Source organism: Oncorhynchus keta, chromosome 2 (genome assembly GCF_023373465.1).
Source record: "Oncorhynchus keta strain PuntledgeMale-10-30-2019 chromosome 2, Oket_V2, whole genome shotgun sequence".
Taxonomy (NCBI): Eukaryota; Metazoa; Chordata; class Actinopteri; order Salmoniformes; family Salmonidae; genus Oncorhynchus; species Oncorhynchus keta.
Window position 1 is genome coordinate 26581443 of NC_068422.1, and position 21003 is coordinate 26602445.

At 41.1% G+C, this 21003-nt stretch overlaps 1 protein-coding gene across 1 annotated transcript in view; it reads right to left on the reverse strand.

Annotated features, from left to right (window-relative positions):
- Positions 1–950: 950 nt before the first annotated feature.
- The window catches only part of sfrp5 (secreted frizzled-related protein 5), a 37989-nt gene continuing 17936 nt past the window's right edge, over positions 951–21003 (reverse strand). The window contains exon 3 of the mRNA XM_035794393.2: positions 951–6038. Coding sequence (XP_035650286.1) covers positions 5710–6038 — 329 coding nt within the window. The 3' untranslated portion in view covers positions 951–5709. The remainder of the gene's footprint in view (positions 6039–21003) is intronic.

Consider the following 21003-nt stretch of genomic DNA (forward strand, 5'->3'; position numbering starts at 1 on the left):
TGTCTGTCTGTCTGTCTGTCTGTCTGTCTGTCTGTCTGTCTGTCTGTCTGTCTGTCTGTCTCTCTCTCACTCTTTCTCTCCCTCCCTCCCCCTTCTCTCTCTTTCTCCCTCTCTTTATCGCTCTCTCCTCCGTCACTCTCTGTCTCTTCCTCCCCTCCTGGGTGGTTCAGTGGTTCGAGAGACGGTTCAACAGAGGAAGGTTTTTATATCTCATAAAAATACAGTACAGCATTGTCTAAGAATGTATTCGGAGAATGTGTGAACTATCAACTCATTTGAGTGTTTGTTATTGTATGTGTATTTGTGTGTGTTCGTTTTAGTGTGTCAGAAATGCAGCCTCTGTCTGTTGGAATCATATTTCTTTCTCTCTCTTTATCTCTCCATTTTTCTTTCTCTCGCTTTCCCTCTCTCACTCTTTATTTATTTATTTATTTCTCTCTCTCTATCTCGCTCTCTCTCTCTCTCTCTCTGTCTCTCTCTCTCCCTCCCTCCCCTTGACCCGGGTAGCAGCTCCAGCCTGGGGGGACTAGTCTGTGTGTAGCCTGATTAGAGGCAGTGTGGGCTGGGGAGAGCTGGGCGTTGTGCTGGGCTGTCTGGAGCTCCTTCAGACATATTCAGACCTGCTACTGAGGAGACAGGCTGGAACGTGGGAGGAAACGCACACACATACACACACACATACAAGGACTGGAGAAGGAGGACACCCACATGATCACTAGTGGAGAAAGGGCACTTAGAAAAGGTGACTTAGCCCTCTGAGACAGAGGCTGTTGTGTGTGTGTGTGTGTGGTCCCTTGTTTTACTATCTTCTCCCTTCTTAGACTTGAGTTAGTATTAGAAATGTAGAAAGAGAAGCAAACAAAAATGCCTAAAAGTTCCATAGAGTAAACAACATTAGATAGTGAATGACAAAATCACATATATCTTTTGGTTTGAAAATAAATGGCACCATCTTTATAAAAATGTCAATTATATTTAATTTTATATTTTATTTATTTACTTTTACAAAACAATAAAAAGTGGTTCAGTAACAGAACTACTTAAGTTTTAAAGGGTTAAAAACATAACTGCCTAAGTGAAATTAATCTTTTCATGAATTCAAGTGCTATGTCTGTATATGATTCTTGATTCTTGGTGTACCGTACCATAAAGTATAATTCAAGCAAATTATAACAAATTCATTTTTTTGTTTTAAAGTTGGGTGCTGTCCCTTTACAGTCCTTTTACCACTGGAATTGTCATCTGGTATGTCATGTGACATTTCTTCTAACATAAGGTACTCTCTGGTCTATATTACACTCAATTCCCAAATGAACCGATATTTTTCTCACAATATATTTTAATACATAGGTAAATACCTGGTAACTAGAGAGCTGTAAAATCAAGCGGTACTAAAAAGTGAAAATGTTCAATAGTGACAGTGAAACATAGTGAGAACCAGAGAGTTCACCACCCAATGGGTAGTTTTATTCCATAATATGAGTCTCTCTCTCTCTGGCCTCTCTTCTTTTTCTTTCTGTTCTCAGATTTAGTATCCTTCTCTCTCTATGTCTCTTTCTGAGGAGTAGGCTGATGGTCCCAATGCAGGCTGCTCTGTACGATAGTCAGTGGCAGCATCAATCCATCAATCCATATCTTCTTCTTCTTTCTAGGAATTCATACATCCATCTTCTTTTTGATATTTTTGATATCAACAACCTATTATTATATTTTTTTCATTTAATTAACTTTTTCATTCATTTCTACATAAAATGAGAAACACAACAAGGTATGGAAACATGTTATTTGAATATTCCATAATGTTTCTGTGTAGGCCTGCAAAATTCTGATAACTTTCCCCAAATTCCTTGGTTTTCTAGAATTCCTGGTTGAAAAATTCCTGGAATCGGGAGGGAATAGAAAGGACATGTGGATATCCTCCAATCACGTTTCTGAAAAACCTGTCTGTGTTTTCAGGAAATACCTGATCCTGCTCAGTCATGATTTTGAGCGTATGACAGAACATTCAAATAAGGTGTCATCAGCAGCTAACTAACTTTCTATATCCACTCTGGACAGACAGGTAGCTTGTCTATTTCAGTGTCTACTGAACACACAAATGGCTTGCTAAGGGCACAACCTTTAACTCAAACTTTACACATGCATTTTCTCTTACCCCTTTATCTCAAAAGCATAAACTCTCCCTTTTGACTATTAATAAATCTTGAAGCTTGCTTTACTCCAATGTCTGCATTCTTTTGAAGAATTATAAAATCATTCAAAGCACCAAAAGCATTGTCCTTACCGCAATCTGTGCAAGTCTTACCATACTTTTTACTAACCCCCTCTGCTATCGTCATAATGATAAGGGGACATCTGTAAAATATACATGTGATTGTTTTATTTATAGAATCTAACAATCTCATAGTGTCTTGGAGGATCCCGTTACCTTGTGACTGTGATAAACGCTGACTCCAATATATGGCAGGTTAGTAGCACCACCACCCCTGTATCAAAAATCTGTAGTAACCATCTCAAAAACAGGAAAGTCTGGGTTTCTTTGGGGCTCTCAGGTCAGGTATAAAATAGTGCTACTGTAGGGTAGGGGCTAGGGTAGGGGCTAGAGAAAGGGTAGGGGCTAGAGAAAGTGCTACTGTAGGGTAGGGGCTAGGGAGTGAGTTATCAGAATAGTCTACAGGGGGTGGGTGGGTAGCAGAAAGGAGATTGGGCCACAAAAAGGTTCAATGTTTGGACTAGTGGTCAGGAGGGTCTGGAGGGTCTGGAGGGGTCTAGTGGGTCTGGAGGGGTCTAGAGGGTCTGGAGGGGTCTAGAGGGTCTGGAGGGGTCTGGAGGGGTCTAGAGGGTCTGGAGGGGTCTGGAGGGGTCTAGAGGATCTGGAGGGGTCTGGAGCCGAGGTGCATGGAGGGTGTTTTCTAGAGCATGGTGGGATATGTGGGAGACTGGTGTGAGACCGGGCGAGACTTGGGAGAGAGACTGGGGAGACTTGGGTGAGAATGAGGGATAGATAGCCAGGTGAGAAGTAGCCCGAGTGCCAGTCTGTTTGTGGTATCATGCCCAACTCATTGTCATTTTGGCTTGACAAGGACAGAAATGGAGTTCGCAAGAGCACAAAGAGATCTGGGACCAGACTAGATGGGAATACTAATCCAATACTAATAGAGCTATTTGTGAGATATGAACAGTGGCTTAGTGGAGGGTATCCCCAGGTATACGCCGTATACCCGAAAAAAACGTCAGTGGAAGTACACTCACCTCTTAATCCCCCGTGGGCACTGCATACCCTCACAGCTTTTTTTTACCCCTTTTTTCTCCCCAATTGGTAGTAGTTCCAGTCCTGTCTCATTGTTGCAACTCCTGTACGGACTCGGGAGAGGCAATGGTCAAGAGCCATGCATCCTCCGAAACACAATCCTAATCCGGACGACGCTGGGCCAATTGTGCATCGCCCCATGGACCTCCTGGTCGCGGCCGGCTGTGACAGAGCCTGGGCTCAAACCCAGAATGTCTGGTGGCACAGCTAGCACTGCGATGCAGCCTTAGACGACTGCGCCACCCGGGAGGCCTCTACCCTCACTTTTTAATGAGTGTACTTCTAGTGTAATGGCGGTATACATCGGATCAATTATGTAGTACAATAAAGAAATCATGCACAAAGTATCCTACACAAACGCAAGGCATGTGAAATAAATTACATGACCAAAAGTATGTGGACACCTGCTTGTTGAACATCTCATTCCAAAATCATGAGTTGATCCCCCTTTGCTGCTATAACAGCCTCCACTCTTCTGGGAAGCCTTTCCACGAGATGTTGGAACATTGCTGCTGGGACTTCCTTCCATTAAGCCACAAGAGCATTAGTGAGGTTGGGCACTGATGTTGGATGATTAGGCCTGGCTCACAGCCATTCCAATTGATCCCAAAGGTGTTTGATGGGGTTGAGGTCAGGGCTCTGTGCAGGCCAGTCAAGTTCTTCCACACTGATCTCGACAAACCATTTGCGTATGGACCTCGCTTTGTGTGTAGTCATGTTGAAACAGAAAAGGACCTTCCACAAACTGTTGCCACAAATTTGGAAGCACAGAGATGTCTAGATTGTCATTGTATGTTGTAGTGTTAAAATTTCCCTTCACTGGAACTAAGGGGCCTAGACGAAGAACAATTATTGTGCTGATGTTGCTTCCAGAGGCAGTTTGGAACTCGGTAGTGAGTGTTGCAACAGAGGAGAGACATTTTTTTTTACGTGCTACGCGCTTCAGCACTCAGCAGTCCCATTATGTGAGCTTGTGTGGTCGACCACTTCGCGGCTGAGCCATTGTTGCTCCTAGATGTTTCCACTTCACAATAACAGCACTTATAGATGACCAGGTTAGCTCGAGCAGGGCAGACATTTGACTTGTTGGAAAGGTAGCATCCGATGACCGTGCCACGTTGAAAGCCACTGAGCTCTTCAGTAAGGCTATTCAACTGCCACTGTTTGTCTATGGAGATTGCGTGGATGTGTGCTCGATTTTATACACCAGTCAGCAATGGGTGTGGCTGAAATACCCAAATCCACTCATTTGAAGGGATGTCTAAATACTTTTGTAAATATGGTGTATATTCACACGTGAGCTGCACACATAGCCTAGTTTCAGAGCAGACAGCAAGAGTGCGCAGCTATCAACTGGTTGTTTCATGGAGCAGCTCACAGAAGAACGACATCGGTTAGTAGGGTAGGTAGGAAAGAAGTTTCAACTTTTGATATCTACCAGTAAATGCTAAATAAGGCAACAATGTGTATGCAAACCAGATATTGAAAAAGTGGGGTCCGAAATTGGTGTGCAATTCAGTCATCATGCTCTGTGTGAATGAAAATGTCTGGCAAAAATCCTTTCCAATTAAATGTTGATTACAAAGTAGGCCTACCTGGTAGAATGATACCATGATGATTTGTATCAATTGGGAGGGCATTTGTTTTACAAACTCTGCCATCACATGTAGGACATTGTACAGTACAGAAACACCACGAGCCAAATTCCACCCTACAAAGGCAAAATGCAGTAACTACGAATTTGTTCAAAAGTCTTTGATCCATTCTAATGGCTAAGTATATTATCTGATTAATGTGGAATTAAGTTTCCTCACACAAGAACAAACCAGTTGATCAGAAGATATCATTGAGAATCAGAGAATGCTGTCTGTCTAGACAGAAAAATACTTTGAAGACGGATCATACAGTCAACAAATATGTAGTTACTGTATTTTGCATTTGTAGTGCATAAAGGGTATCTCGCTAGGTGCACAACTGAATTAATGGGCAACTACTACCTGCCAAAAAGATTTTATTACGATTTTCCCAGGCCTCAAAAATGGTCCCCTGATGTGGTTAAGCATTATCGTGGACTTAGAACATACATTTGTTTTTCTATATATAAAAAAGTGTGATTCTGAGAGTGAAAACCTGAAAAATCTATAGGAAAATACAGAAAAACTATAGGAAAATATATATATTTTTTGCCTTTCCTTTGACGGGCCATTTGGGAATATTTTTGGCAGAATTAGAGTATACCCACTTCTACAGGCATCACAAAACCACTGGATATGAAGGATACATCTCCACAGTGTCACAGCAAAACAGTATGATAGGTAGGACAATGGAAGGATAGACGGGAGAGGAGGGGACAACTGGGGAAGACTGGGAGTAGGGTTGTGATTGTTGTGTCACTAAGGTCACTGGAAGACAGTATGATAGGTGGGACACTGATGACTCTTCATATACTTGATGGCGAACTTCAACTCCTTGCTTTTCTTCTCCCATTTGTGGATGGACATGAGCAGCAGCTGCTGATCCACCTTACGACCCATGATGAGGAAGTTACTGCCAAGACTGTCGAGCTGAGCACAGGGGCAGTTGGCTCCGTTCTTTATGTACAGTGTCAGCTTCTTCAAGTCCTTCTTACGCAGGACACCCATCTTGAGCACCTTCTTCTTCTTCTGGGCAGCGATGAGTTTACGGTCGCCCTTCTCTTTCTTCACTTCTTTGATCTTCATCTTGATAGCTATGGGAGAAGGGAGCGAGAGAGAGGACAAAGAGAGGGAGTGAGGAGAGAAGAGGAGATGGAGGGAGAAGGGAGAGAGAGAGAAAGAAAGGAGAGAGAGAGAAGGGAAAGTGACAGAGAGAGAGAGAGATGGAGAGGGAGGAAATATGGATTTGGATCAATGACAATTTTATTTCAGATGAACATCCTAATGATTGTGTTGACTTTAAGCAACATATTTAACTTATTTGAATCTATGGTAGGGTAAACAGAGACAACTTAAATCCATGAGCTAAACAAAAAAAACATACAATCCATTCTTTAGCAAATCAAATCTGCCTAACATTGGACCTGATCATTCAAAGACGACAGTATATGAAAGCTAATCATGTGTTTTATGTTGTGACTTGGCCATTGCTTTGACAGCACACAAACGCATGTACGCACACACGCAATACGCAAACACACGAGCTTAGCTCCCGCCCCAAGCACAGGGGTACTCTACACCTCTCTAGATCAGGGTTTCCCGGTCCTGGGGCCCCTCCCATGGGTGCCTTTGGTTTTTACCCTAGCATTACACAGCTGATTCGAATAATCAAAGCTTGATGATGAGTTGGTTATTTTCTGAATTCACTGTGTGGTGCTAGGGCAAAAACAAAATGTGCACCCACCGGGGGCCCCCAGACCGAGTTTGGGAACCCTGGTCTAGAGGGTCATCATTTACCCCTGACACAACTAATCGCTATTACCTTGGGACTGCCTCAAGACTACATCCTCTGTGTGTGTGTGTGTGTGTGTGTGTGTGTGTGTGTGTGTGTGTGTGTGTGTGTGTGTGTGTGTGTGTGTGTGTGTGTGTGTGTGTGTGTGTGTGTGTGTGTGTGTGTGTGTGTGTGTGTGTGTGTGTGTGTGTGTGTGTGTGTGTGCCCTAATCATTGTCCCTCTATTGAGCACCTAAACACTACAATGGAAAGTTACACTGTTGGATGTGTCCCAAAATGGCATACAAAGTAACACACTGTAAAGGGAAAAGGATGCCATTTGAAACGCAGCCCATGACAAACATTTTATTCTCTTACTTACTGAAACCCAGTTATAAAGCATTTATAATGTAAATATTGCTACATGTGGCACTGTATATTCCTCTATATGGTTGTTTACATTCTGGTGAACCACAAATAGATAGCAACAGCGTAGATACGTATATGCTATGACAAACAGAGCATTAAGCTAGTGACTCCAATACATTCATTTATACAGCTTAATGTATACACGTGAAGGCGGGTTAAATGGGACTGCCCTGTGTGTGTGTGTGTGTGTGTGTGTGTGTGTGTGTGTGTGTGTGTGTGTGTGTGTGTGTGTGTGTGTGTGTGTGTGTGTGTGTGTGTGTGTGTGTAACAGAGAGGAATTCTCCATGTGAACACACCCTGACAGGCAAAATTAATCATGTTGAGGGTAAGGACCAACGTTGGTATGAAACATTGCTATGTTTCCAAACCGCCTGGAAGATTGCCATTTCACTTCTCGCCTGCTGTTTTATAAACATACATTCCATATTCATTTCATGCACACATATACACACATGGTCTTAGTATGTTCAGGGGGATATGTGTCTGTTTAGTGTTTGTGTGTTCCACTGGCTAGGATTTGACTTGAGACATTGCACAAAATAATGCAAGTAACATACAATAAAATGGCCATGGAAAGAGTTGTCTCACACAGTTTTCAGCGAGGAAACTGCAACACACACACACACACACACACACACACACACACACACACACACACACACACACACACACACACACACACACACACACACACACACACACACACACACACACACACACACACACACACACACACACACACACACACACACAATGATGGAAGCTTCAAAAGGGGTCAGCTGTAAGTAAAATGCCCTGTGTGCCCACCTAGAGATATGTCATAAGTAATGTTCTCGGAGTCTGTGTTGAGTGAGTCTGACCTATGTCCTGATGACAAGCTCAACCTGCTTTATACAATGAAAATGAAAGGAGCGAGAGAACGAGGGGGGCAGACAGACAGAGACCGAGAGAGACTGAGAAAGACAGAGAGAGACAGAGAGAAACCAAGAGAGAGGCAAATGAGGAGAAAGTGACGGAGAGAGAGAGAGAGGGCCTGTCATTTTGAGCAGAAACAGCACTTCCTGGGGCGAGAGCACGTCAGCCTCACTAACACGCAGGTGTTGGGTATTTACAGGACCACACCTAAGAGGGTTATACCTAGAAGGTCCACAGCCAGGTCTCTCTGGGACTGCTTTGCTTGTTCAGCAGTTTATTGCCAGTGACTGACTGGATATCCAGCTGCCCAGTGGGTAAAAACCTGACAACGTCAAATCAACGTCCAATTTTGGTTGCCTGATTGACAAGAAACTTTAATTCAACTTGAAATCATGTCTGAGTTATTGTCTACGCAATAGTCGGAAGACAGCTAGTTTCCATTCTCCTCTGGGTAAATTAAATGCAATACCGAAACTAGGAGGCTCTTGGTTCTCATGCCATTCCATAGACACAGTAATTATTACAACATCCGGAGGACGTCCTCCAACCTATCAGAGCTCTTGCAACATGTTGTCCCCCCAATCAAAGAATCAAAGAATGAATCTAGTACTGAAAGTATACGCTACAGCTAGCTAGCATTGCAGTGTATAAAAAGTGATAAGTAGTTGACTCAAAGAGAGAGAATGTCACATGGAATGACGCTGGAGAGACAATGCAGGTACGGGGAGTAAAACATTTAATAAATAACGGACATGGAACTAGAGAGTAACAGTGTCAGCAAACAGGTAACACAAACAAAAAGCAACTAATGGGTCAGCAGGGAACAGAGCAAGGTAACTGACAAATATAGGGGAGGTAATAAACAGATGAGTGAGTCCAGGTGAGCCAATATCGCTGATGCGCGTGACGAGGGAAGGCAGGTGTGCATAATTGATGACAGGAGTGCATGATGCAGGGCAGCCTGGTGCCCTCAAGTGCCAGGGGGGGGGGGAAGAGCGGGAGCAGATGTGACAGAGAAAGGCAATAGTTGAACAGTGTTGAATAAATTAATTTCATAAAATATTAAGGAGAAGAGAGAGAGATAGCTATAATTGATTTAATTTCTTTCTTTTTCACTTTCACTTAGTTAGGTAGCGAATGCAGCGAGCTAATTTAGCCTACTCAAACCCGGCTCAAACAGAGAGGGATGCTATGTTAGCTAGCTGGCTTTAACTATCCAACACTGGAACTCTTCCAAGTCAAGTTAAGCTTTTGGTTTTATTAATTTATTTCCACTGAGGCCTGCTGGTGTAAATGCCAAACTGCTTGCTGCTGACTGTACACTGTACTTGTATCGGGTTTACTAACACGTTAGTTCTAGTAGCTATGTTGACTATGCCGTTAACATGGTGACAATGATGTAGGCTGTGTGTAGCAGTTAGCAGTTATGATATGAAGGTTGGCTTGGAAAGTTTTTTTTGCCTGGTCACAGAAAGCTGATGTGTTGTGGCCAGGCACAACTCCAACACCATCATTAAGTTAGCTGATGACACAACAGTGGTAGGCTTGATCACTGACAACGATGAGACAGCCTATAAGGAGGTCAGAGACCTGGTCGTGTGTTGCCAGGACAACAACTTCTCCCTCAACGTGATCAAGACAAAGGAGATGATTGTGGACAACAGGAAAAGGAGGACCAAGCACACCCCCATTCTCATCGACGGGGAAGTAGTGGGGCAGGTTGAGAGCTTCAAGTTCCTTGGTGTCCACTTCACCAACAAACTATCATGGTCCAAGCACACCAAGACAGTTGTGAAGAGGGTACGACAAAACCTATAGCTGCACCATCGAGAGCATCCTGACTGGTTGCATCACCTGGTATGGAAACTGCTCGGCCTCTGACCGCAAGGCACTACAGAGAGTAATGCGTACAGCCCAGTACACCACTGGAGCCAAGCTTCCTGCCATCCAGGACCTCTATACCAGGCGGTGTCAGGCCCTAAAAACTGTCAAAGATTCCAGATTCCAGATTCCTGCCACCCAAGTCATAGACTGTCCTCTCTTCTACCGCACGGCAAGCGGTACCGGAGCGCCAAATCTCGGTCCAAAAGGCTTCTCAACAGCTTCTACCCACAAGCCATAAGACTCCTGAACATCTAATCAAATGGCTACCCAGACTATTGCATTGCCCCCCCCCCCCTCTTTTACACTGCTTCTATTTTCTGTTTATTAACTATGCATAGTCGCTTCAACTCTACCTACATGTACATGTTACCTCAATTACCTCGACTAACTGGTGCCCCTGCACATTGATTCTGTACTGGTGCCTCCTGTATATCGCCTCGCTATTGTTATTTTACTGCTACTCTACTTTTATTTCTTATTTTTTACTTATCTATTTTTTAAAACTTAATTAACACATATTTCTCTTAAAACTGTATTGTTGGTTATTAAAGGCTTGTAAGTAAGCATTGCACTGTAAGGTGCCTGTTGTATTCGACGCATGTGGCAGTGAAGTCCACAAGCAAAGGGAAGAGGTGAGAGGAGGAAAACACGTAGATGTGAATAGGAATTATACAACAATCAGTGTGATCATGTTGGCTGCTATGAAAGTGAATTGTGTTTGTGTGTGATCAGGGGTGTATTCATTCCACCGATTCTGTTGAGAAACATTTCTTAAACTGAAGCAAACGGAATGAAACTGGAATAAACATACCTGATTTTGTCTGGTTTGCAAATGTTGGACTAATGATTACACCCTAGATCAGCTAGATGCAGACAAGATTGTGCAAGGCGGTATTGAATGTGTCAATGTCTGTCACCTTCATTACTCAAATTTCTCTTGACCTGTGCACTTACGTTGTAAACTTTCATTCACAGGTTAGGTTGTAGTTATATCTGGGAAACCTCATGATGCTTATAGGGAAAATGTTTGTGTCATGTAGTAGCCTAAACCTATGGATGTTACATTGAGCTGGGTGAATGGGATATGAATGACAGTCATCCAATATGCTGTAATAGAAATAAGGCCATGCTGATAAAAAAATATATTGTCCTCCCTCATCTTAAACGGCACCGACCGCACCTGGTGTGTGTGTGCATCTGCATGTGTGTTTCTGTGTCTCTTCAAATGGCCATCATACGCAATCATATTACATTCTAATAAGAGAGTTATTGCGTCATGCTTTTTCAAGCTATATTCCCCTGTTATTCTCTTTCATTCCCCCTGGACTCCACAATTGACCATTTATTCAATCTCACAATTAAACAGACAAATAAATATATCTTGATTAGTTTCTGAGTTCATGTTAGATGACAAGTGTGTGTGTGTGTGTGTGTGTGTGTGTGTGTGTGTGTGTGTGTGTGTGTGTGTGTGTGTGTGTGTGTGTGTGTGTGTGTGTGTGTGTGTGTGTGTGTGTGTGTGTGTGTGTGTGTGTGTGTGTGTGTGTGTGTGTGTGTGTGTGTGTGTGTGTGTGTGTGTGTGTGTGTGTGTGCCTTTCTGTGACCTCATGCTAGATGACAAAGAATAAGACTTTGGCTGCTACTCTTAATGTGAAAGAGAATGAAGACATTGGATGTGTCCTATTCCCTATATGTGACTGACTGCCTTGATTCGGTCTTATGTAGCAAAATTTGAAATTGTGTTTTTTACATTGGATAAAAGCAGAGACACAGAGCTACAACATGGTATATCATACACTACATATGAGGAAAAATGGGAAAGTAATTCTGCTTTGAAAGTTGATCATCTTCTAACCTCACTTTTGAGAAAAATGCCTTTGAATGTTTTGGTACCCACTGGAGAGCCCTTCTTTGTCTACACCCATTCTGCATTGTTCACACCCTCTTAAGCTTTAGCCCCACCCATCTCTTTAACCTGTTACTCCTACACCCTACTTTTTCGAACATTCTGTTAAAAATGGCGCAACATTTCAGCGCCCTGCTGCTCATGCCAGGAATATAGTATATGCATATGATTAGTATGTGTGGATAGAAAACACTCAGATGTTTATAAAACTGGTTAAATCACGGCTGTGACTATAACAGAACGTGCGTTTCATCGAAAAGAGCAGGAAAATCTGATCACTGAAAATGGAAATATATATCCATCCGCAACTTCAACCCATTGATAGGGGCGAACCACAATAAATGGGGCTGAGGTTGCAATATACCTACAGCTTCCACACAATGTCAACAGTCTTGTCATTTGCCTAGGCTTTGTTTCTTGGTCAAACAAAGAAGAGACAAGCCATTTGTTCAGGTCTCCGACCGGATATTTTGGTTGAGATTTACCCGGACATTATTTCCAGACGGACAGCTAAAGAAAATACATCGCCTCGTGATCAATTTGATCGCTTATTAACGTGTACTAATACCTAAAGTTGCATTACAAAAGTATTTCGAAGTGTTTTGTGAAAGTTTATCGTCAACTTTTTTAATTAAAAAAAATGACGTTACGTTATAAGACGCTATTTTTTTCTGTTTATCACACAGTCTTCATAGATCGATATCTAGGCTATATATGGACCGATTTAATCGAAAAAAAGACCCAATAGTGATTATGGGACAACTAGGAGTGCCAACAAAGAAGATGGTCAAAGGTAATGAATGTTTTATATTTTATTTGTGCGGTTTGTGTAGCGACGACTATGCTAATTATTTTGTTTACGTCCCCTGCGGGTCTTTTGGGGTGTTACATGCTATCAGATAATAGCTTCTCATGCTTTCGCCGAAAAGCATTTTAAAAATCTGACTTGTTGCCTGGATTCACAACGAGTGTAGCTTTAATTCAATACCCTGCATGTGTATTTTAATGAACGTTTGAGTTTTAACTAATACTATTAGCATTTAGCGTAGCGCATTTGCATTTACATTTGCATTTCCAGTCTAGATGGGACGCCTGCGTGTGAGGTAGGAGCAAGAGGTTAAGGGTTGGTGACTGCAACTGTGCTGCTGGCAATGCTTTTTTCGTAATCAGATACGTCATCAGAGCGCACAATAGAACACTGTACTGTCTACACTCGGTTTGTTAATATAATTATATTTTTATTCAAATCGATTTTAATCAGAACTAAAGTTTTGTTGCTACGGATTTCACAACGTGGATAGCCTTTACAGCTGGGACTGCAAATTTCTGGTCCATTTTCTTTTTGCGTGGATTCTGCGAGTGCTAGCTGGCTGTACTGTGGACACCTGTCATTGTCATGGGAAAGACTCATGGTTATCTTTTCGTAGAACAACTGATTGCAGTAAAGAGCCAACCGGCATACTAAGGAGATCCTGAGGGTAATCGATGAGTACCAACAGATTTACGCTATGGAAAAACAACATACTCCATCATGGAAAGACAACCTCACAAAATAACTTCAACCTGACAAAAAAAAGAAAACAGTGTCTACAGACATGGACAATTTACTTACCGTTGAAGTAGAGGCTAGTGCTCTGGCTGGAATCCATGTGACACTGAAAAGGTTGTGTGAGGAGGTAGCAGGGCTGGAATCCATGTGACACTGAAAAGGTTGTGTGAGGAGGTAGCAGGGCTGGAATCCATGTGACACTGAAAAGGTTGTGTGAGGAGGTAGCAGGGCTGGAATCCATGTGACACTGAAAAGGTTGTGTGAGGAGGTAGCAGGGCTGGAATCCATGTGACACTGAAAAGGTTGTGCGAGGAGGTAGCAGAGCTGAGGGGGAGTTTGGAGTTCAGCCAGAGTGAAATTCTCACGCTCCAAAGAGAAAACAAGACACGCACAGCCAAGGTAAAAATCCACGATTTCAACAGGGATTGTCTACTCAGGGAAAACAGGGTGATGAAGGAGTCGCTACTAGACATACAAAGTCAAAGCATGCGTGAAAATCATTTTTTTTCTGGGATTCCTGAGGACGCATCCAATAATCCAGAGTTCGCGATCAGAGAATTCATGCAATCCGTCTTGAAACTTCCTCTAGAGACTGTAAACAAGGCTTTCCACTGAGTACACAGACTTGGAGCTCAGAGCGACAAGACCAAGGATCCCCGTCCGATCATCGCATTTGAGCACTACCAACAAAAGGAGCTGATCAAAAGCAGGGGAAGGGAACATATCAGAATAGGGGTATTAGGGAATAATAACATTTGTTCTATAGTGAAGCTGTCTCTAGAGTAATGCAAGGTCTCCTCCATGTGAAACGTCAATTGCTATGGAAATGCTGGAATATGTTTTTCAATGATACTCAAGGTAATTATGATGCAACTATGACGGTGATATGTATGGATTACAATTATCATCATGAATATTAAAACTATACGCACTACATGTTACACACAGACACTCAACGATGCAAATTGGCGGAGTTATTATTTATTTGGAAATCATACATTATAATCGTACACTTATACAGACGTCGTACACACTCTCACATAATCACATCCAATATCATACACATCAACTTACTCAGATTTACTACACACATAGTATCTTGTCTCAATTTTCTAACATCTGTGGGATTGGCTCACAGGCAAACAGACAAGGGAATAAAACAAATATTGCTAGAACCCATTTCTTGAATTCTAAATATCAGACATTTGAAAGCTCTAGTTTTGACTGTCATAATACCTCTGATGGAGGTAACTTTACGAGCATTAATTATGGTCTGGACTGAGAAAAGTATCTAGTTATGGTAAGTATCACGATCGTTGTTGTAAGAATCGGACCAAAATGCAGCCTGGTTTGGGTTCATCATCTTTAATTAACGTGAACTGGCAAAAAAAACAAGAAAGAAGAAAGAATCGAACGTGAAGCTATGTAGTGCTAACCAGCAACTATACACAAAACAAGATCCCACAACCAACAGGTGGGAAAAGGCTGCCTAACTATGATCCCCAATCAGATACAACGATAGACAGCTGCCTTTGATTGGGAACCATACCAGGCCAACCTAGAAATAAAGAAACTGGAATGCCCACCCTAGTCACACCCCAACCTAACCCAAAATAGAGAATAAAGGATCTCTAAGGTCAGGACATGACAGTAAGGGGTGAAATAAGTATAGCCATTTATAATTGTAACGGTTCAGCAGATTATAAAAAAGAAGATCAGTCTTTACATGGCTTAAAGAAAAGTAATATAACATATACTGTTCACAGGAAACTCAAATATCAAAATAGATCTGGCTCATTAATCTATATGGTCCAAATCAGGATGATCCATACTTCGTCTAAAACTATTTTTCCAATTGACTGAACTTACAGTTCATTATATCATTATAACACAGTTTTAAGTTCCTCAATGGACCGTAAAGGTAAATCACTCTACAAACTATCATCACCGTGCCCTTAAGGAAATCACAAATAATGGACACATTAGAAATAGTGGATATTTGGAGACTAAAAAACCCCGACCTAGTGAGATATACGTAGATGGAGGGGACTTAATCAAGCTAGTCACCTTGACTACTTTCTTGTTGCTTTCTCTCTTCCATCAAAGGTGAAAAAAGTTATAATAGGGGACAGAATGTGATTGGATCATCATCTAATTGGCATTCACATAACTCTTATAGATTTTCCACGTGGACGGGGATATTGGAAATTTTATCAAAGTTTACTGGAGGGCAACTTATTTTTAACTAAAACAAAATTATTTATAACTGAAATTTTCCAGTATAATATAGGTTCAGCAAATCCCTTTATTGTTTGGGTTACCTTTAAATGTACCTTAAAGGGTCATTCACTTCAATATTCATCAATAATAAAAAAAGCCGTTTCTGGCTAAAGAGACAAGACTAACAAGGGAAATACATTAACTAATAGTACAGATAGATAGCAATAAAAACGATGTTACAGAGACAAAATAAGTTAGAGGAAAAACAAAAAGAACTCGAGGAACTTATTCAAGAACGATCTAATGAAATATATTACAAAAATAAAGCAAACTGGAGGGAATATGGAGACAAATGCACAACATTCTTCCTGAATCTCCAATACAGGAACGCTAACAAAAATAATTTGCAGAAAGTCGTTACTGAAGACGGAGTCATCTATGATTCTCTGAATGATATTTTAAAAGAGGAAGATAATTATTTTAGGCAGATGTTCTCTTTTCCGTCTCATCCTCTCCCACTGAATGAAGATTATGGAAAGGAATTCTTTCCAAATAATATAAAAAATGGAACATTATTAAATGTACAGAAAGATCAGTGTGAAGGACAAATTACAGAGCCATAACTTTTTGAGGCTATTAAATGCTTTCAGTCTGGAAAAACCCCAGGGCTTGATTGCATACCGGTAGGGGTATATCAAGCCTTTTTTTGATATACTAAAAGCTCGATTGTTAGATTGTTTTAACTACTCCTATAGAAATGGTAGTCTGTCAGGTACTCAGCAGGAAGGTCTGATTATTATTTAAACAAGACCCAGAATGCAAATATAAAGACCCAGTCTACAAAAACTGGAGGCCCCTTACACTTCAATGTTGTGATGCAAAAATCCTCGCGAAATGCATAGCACTCAGAATTAAAAGGGTTTTTACCAGGTATTGTTCATCCTGATCAGACAGGTTTTTTACGTGGACAATATATTGGAGATAATATACAACACTACTAGAAATAATAGAAACATCTAAGAAGCCAGGCCTGGTATTTTTAGCGGATTTTGAATAGGCATTTTATGTGGATAAAAATAATGTATAGCAACCCCAGGCGTAAAATAGTAAATAATGACTACTTCTCAGAGAGTTTTGAATTGTCAAGAGGAGTTAAACAGAGAGTCTGCTGTCACCATATTGTTATGGCCATCAAAATGCTAGCTATTGAAATCGGAATCAATAACAATTTAGAGGATTAGAAATCCAAGGCTTAAAAACAAAGGTGTCCATCTGCAATGTCTCATTGGAGATCTAGATAACTTTTCTGTGCTCTCTGGAATAAAACCTCATTATGATAAGTGTACAATTTTACAAATTGATTCTTTAAAAAATACAACTTTTACATTACCCTGCAGTTTACCTATAAAATGGGCTGATGGTGAAGTAGACATACTTGGTATTCATATCACAAAATATTTAAATAACCTCTCCACAATTAATTTAAATAGAACACTTGTAAAAATAGACAAGATCCTGCAACCATGGAGAGATAAATAACTGTCTATTTATGGAAAAATTGCCCTGATTAACTCCTTAGTCATATTTCAGTTTATTTTGCTTTATCTGGGACACTAAACCAGACCAAATAAAATGTGCCTGTCTATATAATGAATATGTAATGCTCCGGGTGTCGTGGGTGTGGAGTCAGACGCAGGAGACAGAGAGTGCAATGCTGTGCTCTTTAATGCACCAACGCACCACAGGGTGCTCACAATAATAACGGCCCCACACACGGGGAATGAAAATGTACAACTGAAAATTCACGACCAGGAACAAACACGTTCCTCTACTACAGAGCCGAAGGTTACAATAATTAATCCTGCACAACAAACAGGCGGACCGGCTGTCTAAAGAAGTCCAACTAATCATCACAAACAGGTGCTACCAATAAACATACAAGGAGGGGGAGGAAAGACAATCAGTGGCAGCTAATAGGCCGGTGACGACGACCGCCGAGCGCCACCCGACCGGGAAGGGAAGCCCCCCTCGGTCGGACTCGTGACAGAATATGAATTGGGTTGGTTGAGATTATTAAATATAAAAGCACTAAACCCTAAATGGTTCTCAGGTAGATTACTAAGAAAAGCTCATCCATTGTTTAAGAATGGCCTTTTTGCCTTTGTGCAGATGGCCATGTTTTATTTTCGATTAATTGAAAATTATACTTTTTTCAAAGTATCTCTCTTTTTCAAACAAGCATTGTAGAGCTGGCTACAATTTCAACTTCATCCCCCTGAAAAGATAGAACAAATATTATGGCTGAACTCAAATGTGCTGGTTGATAAAATAAAACCTGTATTTATTTGTTTTTAAATTATATTGTAAATTGGAATGGTAGAGTTATGTCCTTCATGGAATTATCAGAATTATATGGGAAGGTCTGCTCAATCCAAGAGTACAACCAATTGATTACAGCATTACCCCAAAAATGGAGGAGGCAGCTGGCAGCGAGAGGAGGTGGGGAACTGGTCTGTCTGCCCAATATAAAGGATCCAAACTGGCAGAGGAATAAAAATAGTATAAATAGGAAAGTATACCAGTTTCATTTGAGGACCAGGATGTTGACAACTGTGCCATACAGATTGCAAAATATTTGGGAAGAGATTTTTGATGTACCGATTCCATGGTACAAGGTGTATGAGTTGATATATGACAACGCAAGATTCAAGACTTCATGCTTTTCAGCTAAAATTATTACATAAAATTCTTGCCACCAACAAAATGTTGACTATTTGTGGCATAAAATCATCGAAGCTCTGCAGATTTTGTTGTGAGGATACAGAGTCAATAGACCTCCTATTTTTTGTATTGCCCTCAGGTAGCCTGTTTCTGTTCTCAGGTTCAGGAATGGCTGAAAATGCATAGCATTGAACTAAAATTGACCCTAGAAATAGTACTGTTTGGAGATCTGGAGAGACCGGTCAGTCAATTACTAATATACTAATACTCTTAGTAAAAGTATTTATCTTCAAAATGCAATCTGTAAATTCTATTCGATTAGATAGATTGGAATTGTACATTAAGCATCACAGAATAGTTCAAAGATATGTGTTGCGTAGAAAGACAAAGTGGGTGGCCAGCAGAGATGGATGGGATGGGCTGAGGGAAGCTGGGGGTTGGTATGTGGAATAGGAGACAAGTGGGAGTACAGTTGCAGTGTGGGATATAGAATGATTGTTAAAGATAAACGTTTTTTTTTAAGTACAAATAAAACATAATAAAAAGTATGTTTGAATGACACAGGGGGGCAATGTTTTTACAACTATTGTTGGTCTGCCTGAGGATGAGTGCTCTGAAATTGACGTAGATAGCCAGAGCGAATTTAATAGCTTCATCTATCAACAGTTGTCACAGTGACATTATATTGAAATGGTTACCTGCGTAGTGGAGTCTTTTTGTTAAGACATGTAGCTAGCTAGCTAGCTAGGTAAACAATTAGCCATAATCCCAACTCATGAAGTTACTACCCTGCATAAATCTGCAGGTAGCTAACCAACCAAGTTCAATGTTAGCTAGCTAACATTAGGCTATAACTAGCAAAGCAAATGGCTCCGAGATACAAATAATAAGATCATACACGTAACATTAGCTAGCGAGCCAGACAGCTAACGTTAGCTAGATAGCTAACAGTACACTAACTTGAAATGAAAACGACCTTCGTCAAAATTAGAAACGTGTAATATCTGAAAATGTAGCTAGCTAGACTATTTTACCCGTGCTCTGAAATCGGAGTAGATAGCCAAAGTGAATTTACCAGCTACGTCTATCAACATTTGTCGCAGTGACATTCTATTGAAATGGTTACTTGCGTAGCTTTCTAGACTATCTTACCCATATACATCATAAACGCTTCTCCCTGTCATGGATGCCATGGTTGCCCTTAGTTTGAAGATGTAATCCGGAGAAAGGTGTTTTCTCCATCTACTTAGCTATCATACTCTAATTCCACTGATTTCAAAACTCGGTCCTCCAGAAAGTGGTGAGCAACACTTATGCTGTTATATGATGCGATATATAAAAAAAGCTGCTTAGACAGCATTACTTACACCTGCTCAAATACTCAGAAGCGTGCTATAAGGCAGACCAATCCGAACTCATCTCTCGGCATGTCCAGCCCACTCATTATCTCAGCCAATCATGGCTAGCGAGAAGATTGCTGTCTTTTTCTGTGGCTAAACCAACTACAGTAGGCTCATAATTTAACATTTCATTTGCATTTACAGATGGCATACAAGTCTGTTATTAAGGCACATGAAAGTTTACATTCCAGAAGGCATTTCTGCCTTTTTAAAAAGTAGTGACCTGCGAAATATGGCTAGCGCAATGCGCGTACAGTGCTCTGGTTTTGACTTGGGTTTATAAGGCTTTATGCACTATGTAGGGAATAGGGTTCTATTTGGGACACATTCACTCTTTTGTGTTTCTCTTGGAATTGTATTAATGACACTGTTCCGCCATGCTTCAAACAGAAGTACCTTCTCATTAATTAAAGGTATGGCTGGTATCATATGAACTTGTGAGTAATGGACAGCAATAATATTTCGGGTAATATCTTACATTTTGGGGTGATACATTAAAGAGGTTATACTCTGTGATCTCATGTACTAACCTGAAAGACGTAGAATATCTTTGCTTTAGTTGCTTGTTTTGAACAATGATTGATTGCCACTAGAGATCTGGACAGCTTGGGCAATGTCCATGATTATCATAATCATTCAGTGAATAGTTCTACACAGCGTGTGAAGAACGTGTGTGAAACTCGTCAGTCTTTTATTGATGTGTGAAATTAAGGCTAATCCATGCGAGAAATTGTCAAGAAACTGAAGATCTCCTACAATGCTGTGTACTACTCCCTTCACAGTACTGTGCAAACTGGCTCTAACCAGAATAGAAAGAGGAATGGGAGGCCCCAGTGCACAACTGAACAAGAGGACAAGTACATTAGAGTGTCTACTTTGAGAAACAGACGCCTCACAAGTCCTCAACTGGCAGCTTCATTAAATAGTACCCGCATAACACCAGTCTCAATGTCAACAGTGAAGAGAGTGAAGAGGATGCTGGCCTTATAGGCATAGTTGCAATGAAAAAGCCATATCTCAGACTGGCCTATAAAAATAAAAGATTAAGATGGGCAACAGAACACAGACACTGGACAGAGGAAGATTGGAAAAAAGTGTTATGGACAAATGAATCTAAGTTTGAGTTGTTCGAATCACAAAGAAGAACATTCGTGATACTCAGAAAAATTGAAAAGATGCTGGAGGAGTGCTTGACGCCATCTGTCAAGCATGGTGGAGGCAATGTGATGGTCTGGGGGTGCTTTGGTGGTGGTAAAGTGGGAGATTT